A 23,100-nucleotide genomic window follows, 5' to 3' on the forward strand; every position below is an offset into this window, starting at 1 on the left:
AAGAGGACTGTGCGGAAGTCTCTGTGGCTCCAGAACTTTGTAACAAAGTGACTTGTTTTTGTTTTGTTTCTATGTACATTTTTTGTGTGCATAGATAGAGTGTGTTCTCTTGCTTGTGTCATTTTTTAATGTAGCTGTAAATCTTTTTCCCCGGGGAATAAGAAAAATAAGCGTTATTGAATAAGAGAATAAGTGGAATAAGTGAAATAAATGAAATAAGTGTGCTTTGTTGTTTGTCAATTTTCAATGTAGTTGTGAATTTTTTTCTAAGAGAGAGAGAGAGAGTGTGTGTTTCCTTGTTTGTGTGTCAATTTTTATATGTATCTGTGAATCGTTTTCCCCCAAGAAAGGGAGTATGTTTGTATTGTGGTTCATGTGTTTTCTGTACTTGTTTCAGTTCTTGTTTCGGTTTGGTTTGGTTTATGGGGTTTAACGTCCCAAAGCGACTAAGGCTATGAGAGACGCCGTAGTGGAGGGCTCCGGAAATTTCGACCACCTGGGGTTCTTTTACGTGCACTGACATCGCACAGTACACGGGCCTCTAGAATTTCTCCTCCAAAGAAATTCAACCGCCGCGGCCGGGATCGAGCCCGCGTCTTTCGGGTCAGCAGCCGAGCACCATAACCACTGAGCTACCGCGGTGGCTTAGTTCTTGTTTCGGTTTTGTGGATTGTCTTCGATTCTGTCTTGTGACGTCATTTCATGTATATATAGGCTGTCTGCGTTCAATAAAGCGTCTTGGTCTTTCTTGGTCATGGGACAGCAGCACGGACTCGGCTCTCGTTACTAAGACGGCCAACACCACAGAAACAGCCATGGAAACTGAGCGCTACTGTTTCAGCTGTATGTCAAAAACAGCTACAAGCACTAAGCAAGCAGGCAGCGGAGAAACGCGTGAGAAGTCGGTGTCGGTACCGATTGCAGCGGGGTGGAAGCTGAAATGATGTAGTCGCGTTTCTCGCTAAACGTCGGTGTTTTGAGTATACTACCCATGGAAAAATTATTTGTGCACAGTAATTCAGTTACATTACTAATTAGTATCCTAAATTCGCGCGAAGGCAAGTAATTGCTGCTTCCAAAAAATAACGGAAGTGCATTAAATACTTCTAATAAATAATTACTTCATGATTACTTGTGAAGCTTAATGTAATGTAGAATGACGGAAACTTGGGAAGGTTGGATTGAACTATACATCATAGCACTGAAGAGCGAAGACAAGTGAGAAGACGACAATACAGGCGTTATCTTGCAAATGAAAGTTTACTCACGCGAAAAAGGAAATATATACAAACAGGAATAAAGGAATGAGAATCAAAGGCAATCTGACACAAGACTAATATTGGAAATTCGCTCTCCAGTAGTGCGATATGATATGAAATGTGCGCTGCCTCATCCAGGCGAGCTGCAGTGCGGACGCAAAACTGAATCTGAAAAAAGTGTTGCTAACTTGGAATCCTTAGAACAAATTTCAGCATATAAAAAATCAAAAGTGCGCAGCTAAGAGTAAAAACGTGCCGGTACCAACTTTGTTGCGTACACTAGTAACATTTATTGACCGCATCATCTGTGCTTATCCGCGTAGCGGTCCCAGTCGTAGGAACGAGGCGTAAAATTGCGATGACGGCGGCCGCGACCCTGCGGCTCTAAATGGTGCCGCCTTCCAAGGCACCTGGTGCGGAACCGTGTCGAAAGCCCGGAATCTATGCTCCGTTTCATACATACCAGTCAACGCTGCCAAAAGTACGAAAGTAGTCCGCTGCAAAAAACAAGCGAAATGTATCCGTCCGCTTCGCGTCGTGGCTGAGTGGTACGAAGCGCGTGCCTGTGTTCATTTTATAAGGGGTCAAGGTTCGACTCCCGGCTTGGCTGGTTTTTTATTTTGAAGCGCAAAGCTTCACTAGGCTCGTCAACAACGCGCTTCGCGTGAGCCACCCCTTGGCGCCGCCGCGGCGCGCCCTTCCTCCTCCTCGCCACCCCATCCATTCTCCTCCTCGCCACAGGTTTACCCTTCGCCGCTGCTAGCGGTTCTTATCGCGTTCTTATCGCGTTATCGCAAGGCGTTGCGATAACGCCTGAGCAGCGGCGGCGGACATAAGAGGCCGCACGCCGCGGCGCGCGCTCTGTCGTTACTTCTCCTTGCCATCGGTTAACCGCTTGGGACGGTTGGGTCGGCGGTCTCCGTCCAAAGAGAAGGTTCTTTCGCAAGGCGTTGCGAAAACGCACGCGTGAGCGGCGGCGGCGGCCGTAGAAGAGGCGCAGACCTTCGCCATGGAAGGAAGAAAAGAAGACCCAGAAGTGGTAGCGAGGGAGTTGGCTCAAAATCTACAACGCTACCTTGGTGCTCCCAGTGCATTGTGCGCGAACTGCGACAGCCATGACGTCAAAGAAAGCATAGCTGCAGCTTTTCGCTTGTATATCCAGGCTTAACCAGAGCTAAGCCACTGCCAATTTTTTCTTAAAAGATTCATTAGGTAGAAACTCGAAACTGTCGAACTCAAATACCTACTTTGGAAAACACAGCGCTGTTTACTTGTTTCGAAGGGAAAAGGCAGTGTAGTGTACTGCATCCATACGATGTAACTTGATTCGGATGGCGCTGAGTGCAAAGCTGTCATATTTAACATTGCGAGAGCTAGATATTGTCACCTTGTTAGGTCGTTTTTGCGGTGATCTTATTCCAGTAGAGAGACCTTCTTTCTTGAACCTCGCAACTGTCCGAGGGCTCACCCCGGTCACCTCGCCCACAGTTTCTAGAACTTCACGCACAGTCTTCTCCGGGAAGCGCTTCCTTACACTAGAGTAAACGCTGACAATCACCTGCTTGCAGTCTTTCGAAAATTTCGGAGACTTCAGCTTGGAGAATAGGCGAGCAGGAGATGTTTTTGAAGCCGAAGTGGGCGAAGAAAACAAGCGAGTAGGAGATAGCGGTGACATTTTTGCGCACTCAGAAACAGAAAACGAAAGCAGACGACATCACCGGCCAGCCTAGGTGCGAAAACCTGATACAGGAGGAGCCGGAAAAAAACCCAGAAAACTAAGGCACTCTGTTTTGAAGAACATAAAAAAAGCAATCTTTTTGAAAAATAAAACACTTTCATTATTATACTACAATATCGACCAACATTAACTTTAATTTTCAGTTCATTACTCTTTTCACTTTCGACGCACTACATTACGATGCGGACGAGGAGCGCGAACAGGCGCCGCAGCCTTAGCTGCGTTGACTGCTATCTTGGAGGAAGGAAAACTTTCTTTCCTTCCTCCATGACTGCTATGTATGAAACGGAGTATATATCCGCGGGGCTCGCCACCTGCCACCAGGGACGGCCGGACTTCGCGGAGACTCGGCCGGACTTCCCGGAATACAATGCTCTCCTGGCTGCCTCAGCCAGGAGAGCTGCAGTGCGGCCGAAAAACTGGGTCTGCAAAAAGGTTTGCTAACTTGAAATCCTTAGAACGTATTTCAGCACTTCAAAATCAAAAGTGCGTAGCTATGTGTAAATCACGTGCTGGTACCAACTTTGTTGCGTACGATAGTAACCTTTATTGACCGCATCTTCTGGGCTTATCAGCGTAGCGGTCCCAGTCGTAGGAACGAGACGTAAAACTGCGACGACGGCGGCCGCGTCCTTGCAGCTCCAAACGGTGGCACCATGCAAGGCACCTGGTGCGGGACCGTGCCGAAAGCCCGGCATCTATATCCGCGGGGCTCCCCACTTGGCTCCGGGGGCGGCCGGACTTCGGTGATTCTTGTAGGAGGAGAGGCCGTTCGCGGACAGCCACTGTGCGATGAAGATCAGCCGCGACACGACGATGTAGCACGTGGCGGCGATCACCGCCAGGACGGCGAAAATGAGGCACGCAAGCGGCATGTTCACCGCGTCCCGCTGGACGGAAGGGAATACGCCGTCCGGGGTGGAAGGCCGCGGCGAACGGCGGGGCTCATCTCCACTGCGCGGCGGCTCTCGTCGCAGCTCCGTTTCGTCCGCGGACTTCTCCGGCACCCTGTCGATCGCGGCCTCGGGGATGTTCCCATCTTCCGCCGAACGACTCCTGTCATTCGCCGTAGGCGATGCCGTTCGCACCGGGGTCCCCATTGATAGCAGACGGGACATGTTCGTCTTTCCAGGACCACTGCGGGCTTGTTCTCTGGCCGTAGATCGCGCGGCTCGCGCGCGGCACGAGCCGGCGCCATTCAGATTATCATCCACTTTCTCCGTCTAATAAAAGCCGCGTTCGTTCTCTCGCACACTATGGAAATTACCAGAACAGGCTTCCTGGCGGGAACTCTTCGTTTTCGCACTATTGCTTACTAAGCCAGTGTACTATAACGCAAATTATAAAAGGAAGAACACCTTTCGGACGGTAGTTGCATAGTGACCTGATATTCGGCGTCGAAGACGACGACGAAGACGAGATGGGTACAGCGAGTAGAAGCGAGAGACAGAAAGTAATTTTATGAAAGAAGAGTAGAAACGAGAAACACATCACAACGCGTCTAGGGTACAAACAAACAAACATGCAACCAAACATAAGAATAGTGACGAAGGAAAAAACAAATGAGCGTAAAATGCCTCTGTGGGCTTTTATTAGACGGAATTAGAATTTTACTTGTACCGGGGACAGTGAAAATTTTATTAAAGCGGACTTTGGCTTCGAAGGTAAAACTTTTCTTTCGAAAGTCTCAGCGCTGACTACATTTTCGCGCAAGCGGCGGGCCAGCAGAAGTTGGTGGCTTGGCAGGGGGAGGGGCAGCCTGTGGTCCCACGAGGCTCAGTGGATGGGTGGTTAGGGGATGCTCACCACACATTCCCAGACAATGACGCACGGAGTCGGGGAGCCCGCGCATAAGCTACAAGTTGGGGTTGTGTCGGCGGAGAGGCGGGCTCGTCGGGTCTGTGGCGTCGGAAAAATGTCTCTGTGTAGCTGCCGTTATAGAACAGCTCCTTTTCTCGACAGTGTACGCTGAGGGGAGGGAGGTGTTCTCAGGTGTCTAGGTGGCCCAGTGGTCTGAGCGCCCGTCTCGGCTGCCGGAGGTGGTTGGTTCGAAACCCACCACCGGACACCCACCGGTAAAAATGGGTACAAGCGTCCCCCGGCCTGGCGCTCGGCTTTCTTCAGTGGTGTACGTTTGGGAGAAGCTCCGTAAACCCCGATGCGGCCCTCGCAGGCCGAGCCCAGTTTCGAACGCACTCGCAGCCTGCTAAAGGTGGTGCCCTTCGGCCAAACGCAGTTCGAATGCCAGTAGACAAGTGCAACGGCCTTTCATCATACGTGAGGACGAAGCAGCCCTTCCGGTGGGAAAAACTCCCTTAGCGCCTACACACTGACTCCTGCAGTTCTGTCCACAGAGCGCAGAACTCGCGCACTGATCCACTGGCACACACCAGGACCATCCGCATAAAAAAAGCACCTCCAGTTTTTACTGCTGCTGATTCTCCTGCTGTGAGCCAGTGGATCAGTGCGAGTGTCAGACGCTGAGGAAGTTTTTCCCTGCGCAAGGGCTGCTTTGTCCTCAGGTCAGTTGTTCCCGTAAAAAAAAATGTTTGTGCTAGACCTGCCCCGCTCTACGGACGGAAAGGCGAGGTACAGTGTGGTCGAACGCTTCTATTTCAAAGCAAATATTTTCGCCATCTCATGGTTGTTTTCAATAACCTGACTCAACCAAAAGCCTTTTCGATGCCACGGGTCAGTTCACAATCTTTCTGCGCACGAAAACAATTGTTCAGCGCCCCACTCAGATCAAGCTGAGAATTTCTAAAGCGGACCATGCACAAAGGTTGTCCCCTGCTGATGCCGATGCTCCATTTTAGGTGAACATTCCTTCATCTTCGTTGTCACCTCCGCTGCGTCGGAGAAGTCATCAGATGCTGCAACTCCGGGAGCTGCGTGATAGTTGTCTTCCCAACCTTTCGACCTACTCAGATTGAGTAGCGATCAAAGTCTACAGGACCATCGTAGTCGAAGCCGATGAATTGCCCTTTGTATTCCATTCCAGCGACCGTTTTGAGTCTCTTATCGTTTGCTCCCGAGAGTGAGAAGGCAGTTGTTAGCTACCTACAGGAGACCTATCATCAGGTAATCGTTTCCCTACCTCTTAGTTTCCCCGTACACTCGCCCGAGTTTCCTACTTCTGAGCGGGGCAGCGGATGAATAATTAATTCAAAATGGCCCAATCGCAAGGGATACTGAATAGGAGATCACCTTAAACTAATTCGGTATCCATGATCATGAACTAAAAAAGAAAAGTCACACTCGAGATAATTCTACGAACAATCATAGCCCCTGACCATTAGCAAGCATATTTAAGTTAGGAAACTGGTATATAACACCAACACAAGCGTACTTGGGTTGTAAGACAGGACTCCAAAACGAGGTCAATCAAACCGAAAGTCTTCATTCACACCCCTTTGCTTTATTTGGAATGTTCATAGGATCTTTGATGTCGCAGAAGTATTTCGTAACTGAGAGTACAGTCATTCCCCTGGTGGCTAGCAAGGATTTTACTCATCATATTATTTGTAAGAATTATAGAACAACGGTCAAATGCGACGGGACATTGATTTTAGCTTATCGTTCCCCCTCTGATAACAACAAGAAATTCATTAAATACGTGAGTGGTGTTCTTCATTTATTTTCACGTTTGAAACCTGCCGTTCTCTTGACCAAGATTTTAATATTGACCTACTGACAACGGCAGGTTTCAAAACAGAAACATATTCAAGAACACCACTCACATATTTAATTAATTTCTTGGTGCTATCAGAGGAGGAAGGATAAGCTAACGCAATCAGTGTCCCATCGCATCGGGCAGTCGATCGATAGTGGTAGCAAACATTCGAAAACACAGGAAAAACTGCGTACAAGAGATTAACTTTAGCATAAACTCTCACCTCACATTCGACACTTTCTGTCAAACCCTTGAACTTTTTAGATCCCACGATACTAATTTACTTCCGGCCTGCAAACTTTTGTCCGTGAAAGCCAAGAAGTGAAGTCTGTAATCAAAAGAATCTAGAGTCATCTCGATTCAGACAACTTTTCTTAGTTTTCTCATGTTTACACAAAATTCTGTCACCTTTTCTCTCGCCTTAAAAACAGGGCTGTGCATAAAACAGTTGAACGATTCAGTGCCATGGTACAATGTGCCGCATAGACCCGATATCCGGAGAGACAAAGTCAATAGAATCATCGTGCATACGGAACCGGATGAGTGAATCTTGCATCTGCTTTGCTTTCAAGATATGGCTGCACAAATTAGGTTTGGTTTGGTTTATGGTTTTTAACGTCCCAAAGCAACTAAGGCTATGAGAGACGCCGTAGTGGAGGGCTCTGGAAATTCCGACCACCTGGGGTTCTTTAACGTGCACTTACATCACACAGCACACGGGCCTCTAGAATTTCGCCTCCAAAGAAATTCGGCCGCCGCGGCTGGGATCGAACCCGCGTCTTTCGGGTCAGCAGCCGAGCACCATAACCGCTGAGCCACCGCGGCGGCCGGCTGCACAAATTAAACGGGTTACTACGTGTATGGCCACCACTCCCGAGGAAATGTGACCTGAGGACATACGTTTCATCAGCGCATGAAGTTGCGCTAGCAGATCTGACATGACTACAATATTACCGCAGAAATGCGTTTTCGTTACATCTTTTCTGTGCGTCAAAGTTTTATTGTGAAAGCATTACTTCACGATGTATAACTAGCTTCCTAGACCTGTCATTGCATTTTCGCCCCAAACACCTCTGTTGGGCATACCCTCCCAGGGCCAAGAAATCGTTGCTTGGTTACTCATCTGGCCACTCCAAAGTCGTAAAAAATGTGATAGTCACTTCCTGTCTTAAAGCGGCCGTCTTCAAGTGGTGCCCACATGTCATGAACGAAAGTGTTGCATTTCAGTTGGAAAGGCTGATACAGAGTGGGTACCCTCCGCAAACAATCGTGGAAGCCTGCGGGAGGTTGTCAAGGTGGATCAACGCAGGTTCGAGGCCCAAACTCCGGTAAACAGACCGGCGAAGGGTCGCCGTTATATCGTACGTGCACAGGTTGGCGCATGGGCTGAAGAACCTAGCCGGACGTTACAACGTTCCTGATGTGTTTTCCGCACCTAGAAAGTTGGCTTCAATCTGTTCCCAGGTGAGCAGCCGGAAGGAAGGAGGCGGCAGAAGGAAAGGAAGAAAAAATTAGTTCAGTATCAAGCACACAGCCCCGTTCGTTCCCTGTGCCAGGGGAGTTGTGTATAAGCTGCCGCTATCCTGTGGTTCGATGTACATCTGCCAACAGGGCGATGCGTCAACGAACGATCAGGTGAACACCGAAGATTACTCAGGGGAGATTCCCTTGACAACCTCCCAAAACATTGCCGCACTTGTAATGCCGGTGATAAGAAGCTGCAGTGTAAACCGCTCTTTGACCAAGCAACAATTCTGTTCAGGCATAGGGACCAACTTGTGCGGGAACTCATGGAGGCGTTTCATATCCGTATCAGCGGAGATAATGCATCAGCCAGACTTCCGTCCGCTTCTCTGATAGGGAGTTCCGCTTCTTGGCAAAATCACTGGGGTACACAGGGGGTGACATGTGATGTTATTGATGTCATATTGGTATGATTCGTTTTGTTTTTTCTATTTATATGTGCCTTTGTTTCGGAATAAATCTTCAGTTGTGAGTTAGCACTCGTTCTTGCCTGTCTTGCTTTGTCCTCGTTTTTTCTGCGCAAATATTTCAGTATGTATAACTAGCTCACCGAGTTTGCGTTAAATTCGACCTTGAAGGTGACCTTGGCAAAGCTGAGCATAGCTCAGCCCCTGCAGAAATAAAATAAAAATTGCTGTGACCGGGTTTCGAACCCTAGGTGGCGAGAACAAATGAGCATCACTGGTCACTGCACGAGGGCACTATATGCTATCACCGTAGGCGATCACTCCTCGTGTTTAACTGCTACAAAACCTCGCGCTGCGCATTGCACAATGTTGTCTTCGACTTTCACCTGCGGCGCGAGCAGATAGACCAGCTTAAGCTCATAGGCATTTAACCTATGTTTATTGTAGCCAGAGGTGCCAACGACCGAGCAAAACAAAACCATGAGTCAACCAGGCTAAGCAAATTATTTCGCACGACTACTCGGGTAAGGCACGTTAAAACTTTGCCACGTTTTACGAGCTACGGCGAGCTACGCGGTACCACAATCGAGGCCTGCGTAGCTCGTAGAATGTCCGTGGGGCACCTGCCTTTCCACGGGGCACCTAAGAAAGACGCACGCTGCAACTCTAAACGCGTGCGCTGGCGATGAAACCGCGCTCTCAATGTGCGAAGCACAGTTCTGCCAGTGTTAGTTGACCGCGAATCACCGCACGCTGGTCCCCAAACTCGAACGAGGTGTCGTTGGGAGGCAGCTGGTCTGCGGGGTGGCGAGTTCGTCATCCCGTTGGTTTCCCACGACGCCGCAGCGACCCGCCAACCACTGCCCCGCTATTGACACATCCGCGTTTTGCAAAGCGTTCGATGGTCTCGCTGAATACGCACAAGAGCTGCGGACCACAGTCACGATTCTACTGGCTGCCGAGGACGGAGCGCTGATCGCAGAGCAGGGCGCTCCTAGGCGGTAAGACGCTGTTGCTTCCGCGCCGCGGTGGCTCAGTTTTTAGGCCATTTTTCAGAAACAAAAATGTCGTACTCAACTAGAAGCATTTATATCGCTATTGTGGTCACCGCACCAGTGTCTGTGCCTCCATTGAAGGGGCGCCATTCGTTCGAAGTGCCGCACGCGTCCGCTGTCTATAATGAGCCAGAAGAGATAGCGTTGATCTCGTTACTAATAGCTGCCGGTAATCCGCCTACGTCCAGACCTGCGTCGACGACAGCAGAGAGACACAAGTTCTGCAGCGTAGGTGCTTAGTGCAACACGTGCAGGTCAGTTATCGGCTTTTCATCTTCAGAAACGTCGATTTGTTCTCTGCTCAAATGGTTGCCACGGAAAACTAACATCCCTTATCCCATCACGCTGCAGCCGGCCGAGTGCCTAGCAGACGCGCTCAACACACATGGTGTCACTTCCATCCAACAGGACTCCTGGATGTCATACGTATGCATGTCTGCACAGTAGGCACCCAGCTGTCCGTTGCACCAACAAAGATGTACAGCTCTTCATACACGAAGGCACAGTGACGTTTGCGACCTTTGGGGCGCTCGCATTCCCCTCTTTGGTGCACAAACATCGAGGTGGTGGTTTCCAGATAATGCAAGGAATTATCGTACCGGTCGTTGATCTTTATGCTGAACGCCTGGCCACCTGAAACATACATTTGGTTTCCGACCCCGGACGCCGTGTGGAAGCAGCGGCTAGCCGGGGCCTCTGCACTGGTCGGAACGCGATGCCACGTCAGGCTCTGCAGGTCAAGATAATACACACGATGCGAGAATTCCGGGGCCAAGAAATCAAACACTGTACATCCGTTCACCCACAACGCGAGCAGAGAAGATGCTGAGTGTCGGAATTGGCCGCAGATTCTCCGGGCGGCTCCATGTCCTAGCGAGGGTATAGAACCGGTATATATGCCGCCAATCCGCGACTTTATGTCCGATAGGATCCCCCACATGTAGGCGCAGTGGTCGTATTCGACAACGCAATGAACGACAAAGTTAAGGGAATCGTCGTCGAGGTGCAACTTAGTCAGCGGCATACCCCATCTGTACGTTGCGGGGTGGAAGATGTATACGCCGTATCGGCTGCGTAGGATTTCATTAATGTATTCATGGCCGTTGTAGAGAAGGCCGAACGATTAAACCTTCCCTTTGATGGCGACAGCCATTCCGGTGCCGGCTTCTGGAACCCAGTTCAGCCGCACAGTTCACATCGTGCAGTGCTGATCAGTCCTCTCAGAAATGAAACCGGGTGTTAGTTTTTCCTTACTGCTAACGGCAAGCACTAGGTAAGAACAGATCTCGTAAGCGTTGTTTTTCTTTTTTTCAAGTCTGTCTTGGTTTTAGTGTGATAGCTTTTATGACACAGTTTGATGGTAAGACGATGTAGGAACTGTTTCTTAGGTTACACGAAGAAGAGAGAGAGAGAAAGGCTGTAAAAAGGCTTGCGGAGCGAAAATGCGGACACGAGGAGGGCGGAGAGGGCGCTGTGCACTGTGTGGCGCAGGTGTGTGTGTCACCGAGACACATTTTTCTTCGCTACAGCCTAGTTCATCCTGCGATGTGGTGGCGCGAAGCGCTAGGAATGTTTAATCCCTTCACAGCAAACGCCTTCTGTGATTGCTTCAGAAACCACTGAACTGTAGGCCCAGCGCACACACAAGATTTGCGGTGCTCGTAAGATTGCGAACACAAGCGCAGAGCCTGTGAAAACCTGCATAGACGGGCTGCTGAGGTCACAAAGAAATGCGAACATCACCATTAGGCAGCCAGGAAGCAGGTTTATGTTTTTACCTTCCCATCATGCTTGCTTCCATTTTCACATGTCATATAGTGTTTCAGTCCCCCATCGTCTCCTTTACTCCGGTCAGCGCCTCCTCTATACTTTATGTGCCTGGGAGAACGAGAGGCGAACAATGGGAGCCCGCCGTCGGGGCTAGTACGGCCTTTCGCCGCCACGCGCCGCCACCGGAGTAGGATCACTGCCGCGCCGTCGCTCATAGAAACGCAGACCGTTCGCAGTTGTTCTGTCGTTGAGTTTTCGGCTGCATTCAAGTTGTTTCAAGTACAATCAAAACTTTTTTTAAAAGGGAGCTCAGAAGCACTTGCCGCTAAGGGTAAACGGACCATTTTAGTCGTGTCTTTCGCGGCTACTGCTGTGCAATGCGCTCGCGCGTCGTCTGCTGCGCTGAAATGACAGCGCGCGCCTGCTTAAATCCACTGCGTGGAAAATTGTTCTGTCACCTTTAAGTTCGCTTGTCTGAGGGTCTCTATTTGAAAGCAGTGCTTGGCAGCAGCTAATACTGAAAGCTTGGGTTCTGAAAGAGCTCCGTCGCGTGCTGTTTACTCATGTAAGTAGCACGTAAAGCCGTTAGACTGCTTCCAAAGCGGTACCTGATCCCGCGTTTCCTTCGTAAAGTTCTTGACAGTTACCATTGTCGCCACCGAAGCCAGAGTTGGCGCCAGAAAATGTGGAGCTTTGCCAACTGGTTTCATCATTTGATCTGCCGCGCACTTCCTGCAAGACTGCATGGTGTCTCGAGTCGCATCGTTGACGCTCTACTTGAGCGTGTATGGTACGCGCGAAAAATGTGCCCTGCTGTCAGTGCCACCAGCTATGTAACGTGAGACGCTGCACCATCTGCCTGCACATAACGCTGCGCAGATATAGAGGTTCATATATTCAATATCAGTGCGTTGTGAGTCAACACTTGCTCAAACTCGAAAAAAAAAGTATTTATTGCGGAGGCTAACTTCTACACGGCAGTAAAACGTACGCCATCCTCAGAGCCTCGCGTACTTTCCCGAAAGGGGCTTTTTTTGTGAAATGTTTAACTATGTCATGCTTGTCACTGACATTGAATGCGTAGTTGCAGAGAAGCGGCCTCAGGAAACGAACCGATATAAGGTTCATGAGCTCGTTGATGCCATAGCTCTTGCACTTCAGCAACTTTGAAGCACAAAGGGCTGGGACAGCGTGCTCTACTAATGTAGTGATAGGCTTTTTCAAGGTCTGATCGTCCTGCAGGGCGCGGTCAGGAAAAGCTCTTAATGTGTCGAGAACGAAGAGAAGTTGATCTGACGGGTAGAGCAGCCCACCTCGGTCTTGGCTGCGGGTGAACTGAAGGAGTGGCTGGTTGCTAACCGGCTTCGTACACAAAGTAAGGCAGTTCTCGAAATCTATATGCTCGCCAACAACTCGTGCAATGTAACCGCCCACATAAGCGGTAGCCGAGATCTGAAGCGACGGCAGGTGCTGTGGAAATATTGTGGTACCCGGTCAAAAAATCCTTCAAAGTTCCTTCAGGGAGCCAACAGGATTCTTGACTGTCACCTCTACATGCACCTGAAGGACCTGAAGGAATCTGCATGGATGCTCTGTTTGCAATGGCGCGACTCTGACGGGGCTGAAGGCATCTCCATTAGCAGCTCTGTTGGCACCGGCGCGGCTCTGATGGTGCTGAAGGCATCTCCGTCAGCAGTTCTGTTTGTACCGGCACGACTCTGACGGTGCTGAAGGCATCTCCGTCAGCAGCTCTGTTTGCACCGGCGCGTCTCTGAAGGTGCTGAAGGGATCTCCGTCAGCACGTCTGTTTGTACCGGCACGACTCTGATGGTGCTGAAGGCATCTCCATTAGCAGCTCTGTTTACCGGTCGGCGTGGCTCTGACGGTCCTGCAGAAATCTACATGCAGCGCTGCTCTGTCTGCGGGCGACGTTAGCTTCGACCGTCACCGGTATAGCTGCGAATCGCTTCGGGAAAGTTATAATACTGGCAAGAAGCTTAATTGTACGTTTTAATCGGTTTGTGTAGCACACATCTTGTAGTACCAGCACAACCGCTCACCGGTGGAGATTTATTTGGCCAGAAAGCAGCTTACGAAATTAGCGGGGACATATCTGAAACACACGTACGTATGCTCAAACATATACAATATTCGTGCAAATTGCATGATTCTTGCAAGCACGCATTAATGAGCTGCGCGCCCTTCCGATAGTGCCTGAAAATTCTTTGCACGGAAGCCATGAATCGCTGTAGAGCTCGCGTTCTCGATCATATGCTTAGCTTTCAAGGATGCATCCGGCCGGCTTCACTCGATCCTGGCTCATTTTCGGCAAAACTGTACACATATCATATATCAATATTGGACGGTAAACGTTGTCTCGTAGTGAACTTGACAACTGATGCGTACCAACCAAGCGGTTCGCATAACTGAAGTACTTCTGCGTTTCGTGCGAAGCATGCAAAGACGGCCGGCCGCTATTCGGCTTTGCTGACTTTTCTTCACTCGTCCTCGGCGCAGACGATTCCAGGCGCACGGCATAAACTACGGCCAGGTGAAAAAAAATGTGTGTTAGCTGCGCAGTTAATTTTAATCTAGGGAGAACCATCAATTGAGGCGAATGAATTTTTAAAAGGTGCTGCACAATTAATTCTAGCTTAACGCGTTTGTGCGCGTTGCGCGCAAAAAGTAGAGCAAATGTGGTATCGGTACGTACGTCGATCATACTTCATACTCAAAACTGATTATGTTCGACCTTTCCGCTACGCATATGCTGCGCACCGCGTGCAGTGAACCCGCCCGCTATCAGGGCAGATCTGCCTATCTGATAGCCAGTACACGTACGCATGTTTGTGTGCGGCATACACCGGCCAGGAACTGCGCCAGTCGGAATTAACTTTTTCTACTACGCATAGCCTTCCCTCGATCCTCGATCATCCTTTCAGCAAGGTGGAGACGCTGCATGCATGCTCGATCGTCCAGAGCTTCCTCGATCGGGCAACGAAACCAGTGCCCATATTCTACGCGGGAGCGCGCGCCCGCACCGATTTTCGTAGTCACGAGGAATTCATACGCCAGCGCACCTTTCAGTCGGGGATTAAGGTGACTGAATGCAGCGCACAGCGCTATAAGCGCGGCAAAGACGTGCAGCGAATTGCTCGCGCTGAACGACAGCGCAATTTTTTTTTTTTTCCATGGCGCGACGTTTCTGTTTAAATAATTTTCACCAAGCAGGAAAGCGCCCTGCACTTGCATTGACTGTTGAAGCCAAGCGCAGTGAGTACACTGAAGTCCCCTCGAGGCATCTGTGTTGTCATGAGAAGCCGCACAACTCATGTGCGGCTCTCCTTCAGTCTTTATCTCCCAAACTCCCCTCCCTACGCAGAGTAGCATGCCAGCGATATTGAAACACCGGCTAAATTCTCTGTATTTCATTAAAGAGTCTCTCTCTCTCTGGCGATGTGTATCATTGAAAACATTAAACTCGCCCACCTAGCACCGCGATGTCAAGTGAACATATTCCTTGACGCTGGATTCATGATCTCTATGCAGTTAATTCCCAGCCCCCTGTATGTCACACTAAGTGAATGGGGATTAACCATCACATCACACCAACTGGCCAGCTCCACTGGCTGGAGGACCTTCTTTGAAAGGCATTTGCGTAAAAATTCTTCGTATCACTAGGGTATACGGCAACTTAATTGACAGCAGTAACAGAATTTTGGTTCCCGGAACACACCCATGGAACATGTAACGCTGCATCAAAAATAAGTGCAGCCAGTTTTGAGGCTTTGAGGTTTTGAGGATTGTTCTCGCAATCACTCTCCGAAGGTACCATTCCAGACGACTGGGAAGTGGGGAAGGTCGTTCCCGTCCACAAATCAGGTAGTACTGATTCACCTCTTAATTATCGCCCCATTTCATTAACAAGTGTACCGTGCAAAATCATGGAACATGTCATTTACTCTCAAATCATGCAATCTTTGGATTCAAATAATTTCTTCCATCCATCACAGCATGGATTTCGCAAGGGGTTCTCCTGCGAAACTCAACTAGCCATTTTTCTACATGATATTCACGCCAACCTTGATACTAACCTGCAAACTGACTCCATTTTCTTAGATTTCGCTAAGGCATTCGACAAAGTACCTCATCAACGCTTGCTTCTTAAACTCTCCCAGTTGAAGTATACATCCGAACATAATTGCATGGATTAAAGCTTTCCTCACGCATCACTCTCAGTCCGTCGTCATTAATAACCAACTTTCCAACTCGCTTCCAGTAACCTCTGGCGTCCCACAGGGTTCTGTTCTCGGTCCTTTGTTATTCCTCATATACATTAATGATTTACCCCAGCATGTCTCTTGTCACATCCGCTTATTCGCCGATGATTGCGTCATTTATCGCTCAGTGACTAACCATTCTGACCAAGAATCCCTTCAGGCAGACCTGCGCCATGTGCAAGACTGGTGCTACCAGTGGATGATGATGCTCAACTCTAACAAATGCAAGTGCATGTCCTTTCCCCGCCGTCGAAATCCTCTTGTTTTCAAATACACAGTCTGCAATTCCCCAGTTGACCTCGTCCAGTCATATAAATACTTAGGAGTCACCATTTCTAATGATTTATCTTGGCGTTTGCACGTGACTAACCTGATATCATCTGCTAATAAAACACTAGGTTTCTTAAAACATCACCTACGGGAAGCCCCACAACACGTAAGACTACAAGCGTACATCTCATTCATTAGAACTAAACTTGAATACGCATCACCCATCTGGAGCCCTTATCAAGAATATTTAACACACGCTATCGAATCTTTTCAAAACAGGGCTATCAGATTCATGCACTCCTCATACTAGTACGATGTCAGCATATCATCCCTCAAATCGTAGTCAGGTCTAGCTAATCTTTCTAGTCGCCGTCGCATAGCCAGTCTTGTCCTGTTTCACAAGTTCTTTTATTCACCACTAAAACAAGAACCATACATTTGCGCACTTCCACAATGTAGGTCCCACCGCATCGGTCGATCATTCTCTTCCAAGTTTTGCGTCCACGTGGCCGTACCACTGTTTTTGCCAACTCATTTCTTTCTCGTGCAGCAGCTGACTGGAACGGCCTTCCCCATAATATTACTGCCATAACATGTTCATCATCATTTTCAAGCACTGTTGATTCCTGCATTTCGTAAACCCCACCCCTTATGTAACACCCTGGAAAAGGGTCTTTAAGGAAAATAAAGTGATGTGATGTGATCTACAAACATGATTTATTACACACACTAGGCCACAACAACAAAGCAGAGGGAGTAATAAATGTTGGACAGGAACGTGCATTATTCTTTACACTTAAAAGCAGCAAACATTTTAAACACATGAAAAAACAAGGATGACAAAGCATCATACTATCAGGCTGCAAGGCCAGGTATATCCTTATGTCTAGAGACCAGATTTTAGGCAAATGCCTATTTTTTTCAAGGCATCATAGGCGCACCATTTTTACATATGAGCATGAATTAGGCGTTCACGACATGTTTAATACACATTTGATGGTGCCATAAATGCCTATTTTGGGCGTCAGCGCCTATAAATGCCGATTTCCAACGTTGGTGCCTAAAAATGCCCTATTTTGAAGAAAATGGCCCTGATATACGTTGTGGTTTTGTTTTCAGATTCTCTTTGTTTTCGAATCCATTTCGGTTTTGAGTTGAACCCACACATGGCAACATTAAATGACTTCGTCACTTGGGTGTGGTGAACACTACTCCAACGCCGACTGTGTAGACAATGTCAACCACATCAGCCAAAAATATCGAAATAACCTTTTTCCTGTTTCTGCCGTTTTGTAGTTACAGCTTGTAAACTCTGGCCGTTAAAATGGTAGTTGACCAGATGGTGCTACATTTTGGAAAGTACATGAAGTACGTAAGTTTCGTCCACATAATTCCCAGTGGGTTCGAGTTGACTGCAAATTGTTCCATAAGCTGGCTGGATAAAGTTTAACTGGATAAAATTTGCCATATTGGTAATCTGCCTTATGATCATTCCTTGTGCCTCATCTGCATGTCATCCTAATCAAATAGCCTTTGGCGGCAGTTTTCTTGGAGTAGGCCGCACTGGACAGCTGAGAGCCGTGCCAGTCGTGCGTGCATACGGAACACATTCATGCACTCAAACAATGTTTGATGCTTGTATGAATATCACTCTTTTGGCGTCACTCCTATGTCATATTATCTCAACCCTTCAATCGAAATGGTTTCCTACAAGCACACTCCTGTAACATCTGTTGGTGTGGAGCGTTCCTTTTCAGCTTACAAGCTTGTTCTCAATGAGAAGAGGCACAATTTTGAGCCCACCAACATGGAGACGTTGCTTGTGTGCTACTGCTTTCATGACTTTAGCAGTGATTACTATATGAACGGTGTTTATTTATTATGAATCCCCAGTGGATGTACGTAGGCCCGTGCTGAACTATATAATTATTTTCGGCATATAAAGCATCACCAGCACTAAGCGGCTACATTTTTAGCATTTTTAGCATTTTTAGCAAGCACCATTTTAAGTCCGCGTGACTTCCGACACTTGGAGCCACTAACTATAAAACGCAGTTTACACAAATGGCGACACATTTATTAATGTTAAAGCACCATGCATGCCTGCAATAGATAAGTTTAATTCCTATGAGGATGACTCTGAACACATGTCGGATGCTTTAAAGTCACATTTGCGTCAATTGCTAAATGCACGGCCTCTTGTTTTACTATTGTGCACGACAAGCAAATTGTTTGTTTCCAGGTATGCCAACGCATTTTAAAAGGCTTTGTAACCATCTCTTTTGCTCTGCTGAAGCATGCGTGTTGTACGAAAAGCTTCACGACAGCTTTAAAAAGAGTGCTTCTAAGGTTCGCACACAATGGTTAAGATCTCAAATCATTCCGGCTGTTTTTACTTTATGGCAGATATTGCGTGCTGATGTTCGGATCTGATAAGTGCAATTTTGATGCAGTTTATAGTGCCTATTTTTCTTTTTAGGTGCCTAAAATCAAATCTTAACCACCTATTTTTGGCGCCTAAAACATGCCTTCTTGGTGCCTAAAAATCCGGCCTCTACTTATGTCTTATAAATCCCATCAACAGACTTTGTCAGCATACATGGCAATGTGTTCTCTCTTGCATTATTTGCACTAAATACTTTGAAGCATAAATGTTCCAAGAATAAAAGAAACTTTGAGATTAGTGTAATATTGTCACGTAGTTGTGATGGCTGCAGTTTGGCAGTCAGGTAGACAGCAAAACGGCTTCCAAAGAAACACTGTTGGGCTGTTTCACACCCACAAAGAACTGAACGACTCGGCAGCGGTGTAGCAACAAGCGTGCTTGGAGGTCGTCGAAGACAATGCCTGCCGCTTGTGGCCGTGCTGAATTTATAACTGACGACGAACTTTTGACAATGTGACAATATGGAGCAACCTCCCGTCACAATCTGAAGATTGGTGTAATTGCTGCTAACTGCAATGAATTTCATGGCCACAAGTTTGAAAAAAGTTAAACACACTGAAGAGCTACCTTAAAGGAATACAAAAATAAAAATACGCTGAAACTACCTTCATGAACTGCACATCATACATCACTACCAGATCAATCTCTTTCCTTCTGGTTGGGCACTTCACACAAGTATGAAACATTATTAATACTAAAGAAAACACATTGCAGAGACACATCATCAAGGGAGTGCAAACAATTATTCTGATCAGCCGGTGGGTGCTGACACTGCATGATATGTAGGACATCAAATACAAGTGGTGAAACAAGAAGCCTTTGGGAGTGAAAATATATACAGCCTGCAATCTCATAAGTTCCAAGTACATAACAATATGAGCCGTCTATTATTTTAACATAACAAGAGCTGGTCTTTTTTGGAGTCAAATAATCCGAACTGTGTATAATAATGCTGCCAATTTGTGCTCGAAAGTACCTAGACAGCTGAGGAATGCAGCCAAAGTGTGAATTGAAAATCATTTTTAGCTGCTCGGGAAATGAAGGAACAGGGTGTGGCACACCTAGAGCACATGTCTGGTAGCTGTTTGTGTGCTAAGCGCCAATATTTTTCTTGGCAAAAGCCAAATGAGCTGGGAGCTCCAAATTTCTTTCTGAGCTTCGATAGCACTGCTGCATTATGCACCGTTCAGCGACCTGCATAGGCACCAGCTTGGCTGCTGACACAAGCCGCAGTGCACGGCCAATCCCATCTTCAAAAGGAACCGTGGACACACCCCATAATGGGCCAAACATGCGCGTAGCCTTAGAAAGGTGCAGCAGCTGGTGAACATTATATGTCATAGCTGCCTCACCATAGAGCCTCGCTGCTATCCCTAGTAGCACAGTATGTAACTGCAACGTTGCCACAACATTGCCAATGTTGTACTATGTTGCGCTAACATTCTTCAACATTAGATAATGTTGCTGCTATGTTACCAAGCAACTTGCTGATAACGTTGCTCTGAAGTGGTCTTTTCACATTGCAGCAATATTGTCAAATGATGAATAAATGTTGAACCACATACGATGGCATTGCTATAACATTCATGCTATAGGTTAATCTGCCCTCTCTGGCTATTTCTGAAGCCCAAATAGAAAAGTCGGTACCAGATCACTTCCCCTCACCGTGAGAGTATTAATTTGTTTATTAATTTTTACTTCGATTGCAAGTTTGCATGTGGTGTGTATGCAAATGGTGACACTAAGGTAGAAAGATATATTTCTATCTGAAATATTTTTAAACAGCTGGAATTACTTTGTTTTTAATTAAACAGGCAGACAAAATTAAAACTGCCGAAGAAATTTAGTTCTGGTTTCACTGACGCCCTGCAGTCTAATGGTCCAAATCCAAACCGCGGCTACTCGCGGCCGCGCCGAGAGACAAATTCCAATCCTGCGGCGTGCGCTGGTCCGAGAACTCGCGTGTCAGCGGCAGTCATGGCAAGATTTTCACGTTTTTTGTTCTTCTAGTACAGTTTTTTGGCGGTCGTCGTGCCCGCACTGCTGTGTTTCGTTGTGGTTTCACTGGAATTCAGCTGAAACAACAAAGGCTTGCCCAGAGGATGACCTCAATGGTGAGTGATTTCTAGACTTGCATTGTTGTGCTGTGACCTGTGTTGGTTGGCACAAAGCCAGTAGTGTATATATGTTACCCATGCCCTGCGTGATAGTTTGATAAAGTGCTACATTCGTTGTATTATGAAGAGAATGAAGTGTTCGCTAATCGAGGTGTCATTTCGGCAACGACGCCGAAGAACAGCAGAGGCTGTTCACGACGAACTAGAAAACTGTTTTCGTCAAGGGTACCCACGATGGTGAGAGCCGGCTTTTGCGGGTACGCATCACGAAATGCTACCCTGTTTGGCAGTTGTCAGTCTTGATAATGGTCATGGCAGCAGATTGTGCGCAACAGGAGCAGAACAGTTTCAAGATGCCTTTTCATCGCATAATGTTATTTTATCCTCTTTATCAGCGCCGGTCGAGGACGCAGTTGAAAGCCGCAGTTCTCACTTGTCAGATTTTAGCACCGCTAGCAGCATCCCTGACATAGAAAGTGCAACGTAAGAGTTGTCGCGAATTTCTGACAATGAGGAGTTGGTGGGTTATGAAGATAGGATGACACCTGAGTCTGGTTCCGCTACTCAATGTCTAGAGCACGACTTGCGCGTGTGGGCAATTAATAGCCAATTGCCTGCTTCTCACCTGCATTCCCTGCTTAAAGTGCTGAAACCATACCATCCAGAGTTACCCACGGATTCTAGAAAATTACTAAAGACGCAGAGGCATAGTGATCCAGCAGTGATGAGCGATGGTCATTACCACTACTTTGGAATTTTTCGTTCTCTGGAAGAACAAGTTGTGCATGTTCCTTAACGTCTGCGCTTTGTGCGAGGGCATTACACCAGTTCTCATGCATTCTACTGGAAGATAGCATAGATCCAGCGACATTGTAAGCAAGGAACCAGAATTTATTCTTTCACTTAACACTGACGCTGCTGCATCATGCCAGTAGTGTAGTATTTTCCCTCTCATTCTTAATCAGATGTATACTCTTATAACCAACATTTATGGGACTGTGCAGCGATTTGCACCAAGGGTAAGAAAAGTGAAATATTCATTGGAATTCAATCATCCTTCATCATCATCAGCCGGACTATACTCGCAGCAGGGCGACAGCCTCTCCCATATTCCCCAAATTAGCCCTTTCCTGTGCTAGCTGCATCCACTTGACCCCTGCACCCATCATCAGTTTGTGATCTAGCTTATGTAGCCCACGAAGAATCGGCCGTTAGCAACTATGCCTTTCAAATTGTGCACAGCAGTGAGGCTGAAAAAGACTATAGGCTGGGCCTGCCCTCTTTGCTCAGTTTACTTTGTCGGCCACCTGCCATGGCACAATTGAGGGAAGACAAAGGGAGTGATGTGCAACCACCTCCAGCCGCGTCTTCATCTACAAACGCCCTTGTGGTTTTAAGCAATTGAATGGCCGTCCCCATGGCTGACACCAGTAGGTCCGCTTGTAAGGCAGGATTCAAGCCAGACAGCAGCACTGGCCATTGCTGTGAGATGCGGGAATGGGAATTTTTGTTTGTATATTATTTGCTTGCTTTTGAGGAATTTTAGTTGGCATGAATAGTCGATGTCTTTTTTGTAATGAATGCATTTTTAGCCACTTTCAGAACAATTTGTTGCTCAGGCTGTTAAAATATGCTCGCGCTGCCAGGGAAGGGCGGATTTTTTTCTCACTATTTTGGTTTGAGCCAAGTGACTGGACATAAGTTCTTTGTACAGAGCTGTCCAATGTCTGTGCTCATTGAGGATTGTAAAAGATTTGTTATTAGACGTGTGCCCACCAAGATGCTTATATTAGGAAATTTTTGGTTCTTTCTTTTTTTTGCAGGGATGCAGCTTTGCTTGTCACATCATGAATTAGAAGAGACCATCATTGTGAGCAGCTGGAGGCTACCAGAAGATAAGCATATTTTAGACGTGCTAAATTGTTCAGGCAAATGTTGAGAGTACTTTAAATTTGTAGTTTTCCAGTGCAACGGTGCATGACCAAAGAAGGGAAGAAGAATACTTGAAGAAAACAGCGCAGCAACAGGGACAAGAGAGAAGATGAGACAGGTGCTGACTAGCAACTGAAGGTTTATTGAAAAGGAATGCATAAAATATACTCTCTTCGCAACCAAGAGCGTGCATGAGCTGCGCAAACAACACTGATAACCTGTCAACTTCAGTCATGGTGGTCAGGATACAATAGTTCACAATCATTAACAAGGACGGATGGCCGTTCATGGCTGTGAACTGTTGAATCTTGACCACCATGACTGAAGTTGATAGCTTATCAGTGTTGTTCGCGCAGCTCATGCACGCTCTTGGTTGTGAAGAGAGTATATTTTAAGTGTTCCTTTTCAATAAACCTTCAGTTGCTAGTCAGCACCTGTCCCATCTTCTTTCTTGTGCCTGTTGCTGCGCTGTTTTCTTCAACTTGCCGTTTTACTGAAGTTGGGAAGAAGGATAAAACACAGCGCTAACTGACAACTGGTTATTTAACGGCGCAGACACTGCTTAAATGCCTTCAGACCAGCGGAGCAGGAAAAAAACAAACTTATCACACCTTTATCATCAAAACTAT

The 23,100-nt window shown here is 47.3% G+C and overlaps 1 protein-coding gene across 1 annotated transcript in view; it reads right to left on the minus strand.

Moving 5' to 3' along the window:
- Positions 1-23,100, minus strand: part of LOC149357087 (uncharacterized) — a 277,693-nt gene that overhangs the window by 159,970 nt on the left and 94,623 nt on the right. Inside the window, exon 3 of the mRNA XM_089576502.1 lies at positions 22,652-22,696. Within this exon, the coding sequence (XP_089432628.1) occupies positions 22,652-22,696 (45 nt within the window). The remainder of the gene's footprint in view (positions 1-22,651; positions 22,697-23,100) is intronic.

The sequence above is a fragment of the Amblyomma mixtum genome, chromosome 3 (genome assembly GCF_055824585.1).
Source record: "Amblyomma mixtum isolate Tamu chromosome 3, ASM5582458v1, whole genome shotgun sequence".
In the NCBI taxonomy this organism is placed as follows: domain Eukaryota; kingdom Metazoa; phylum Arthropoda; class Arachnida; order Ixodida; family Ixodidae; genus Amblyomma; species Amblyomma mixtum.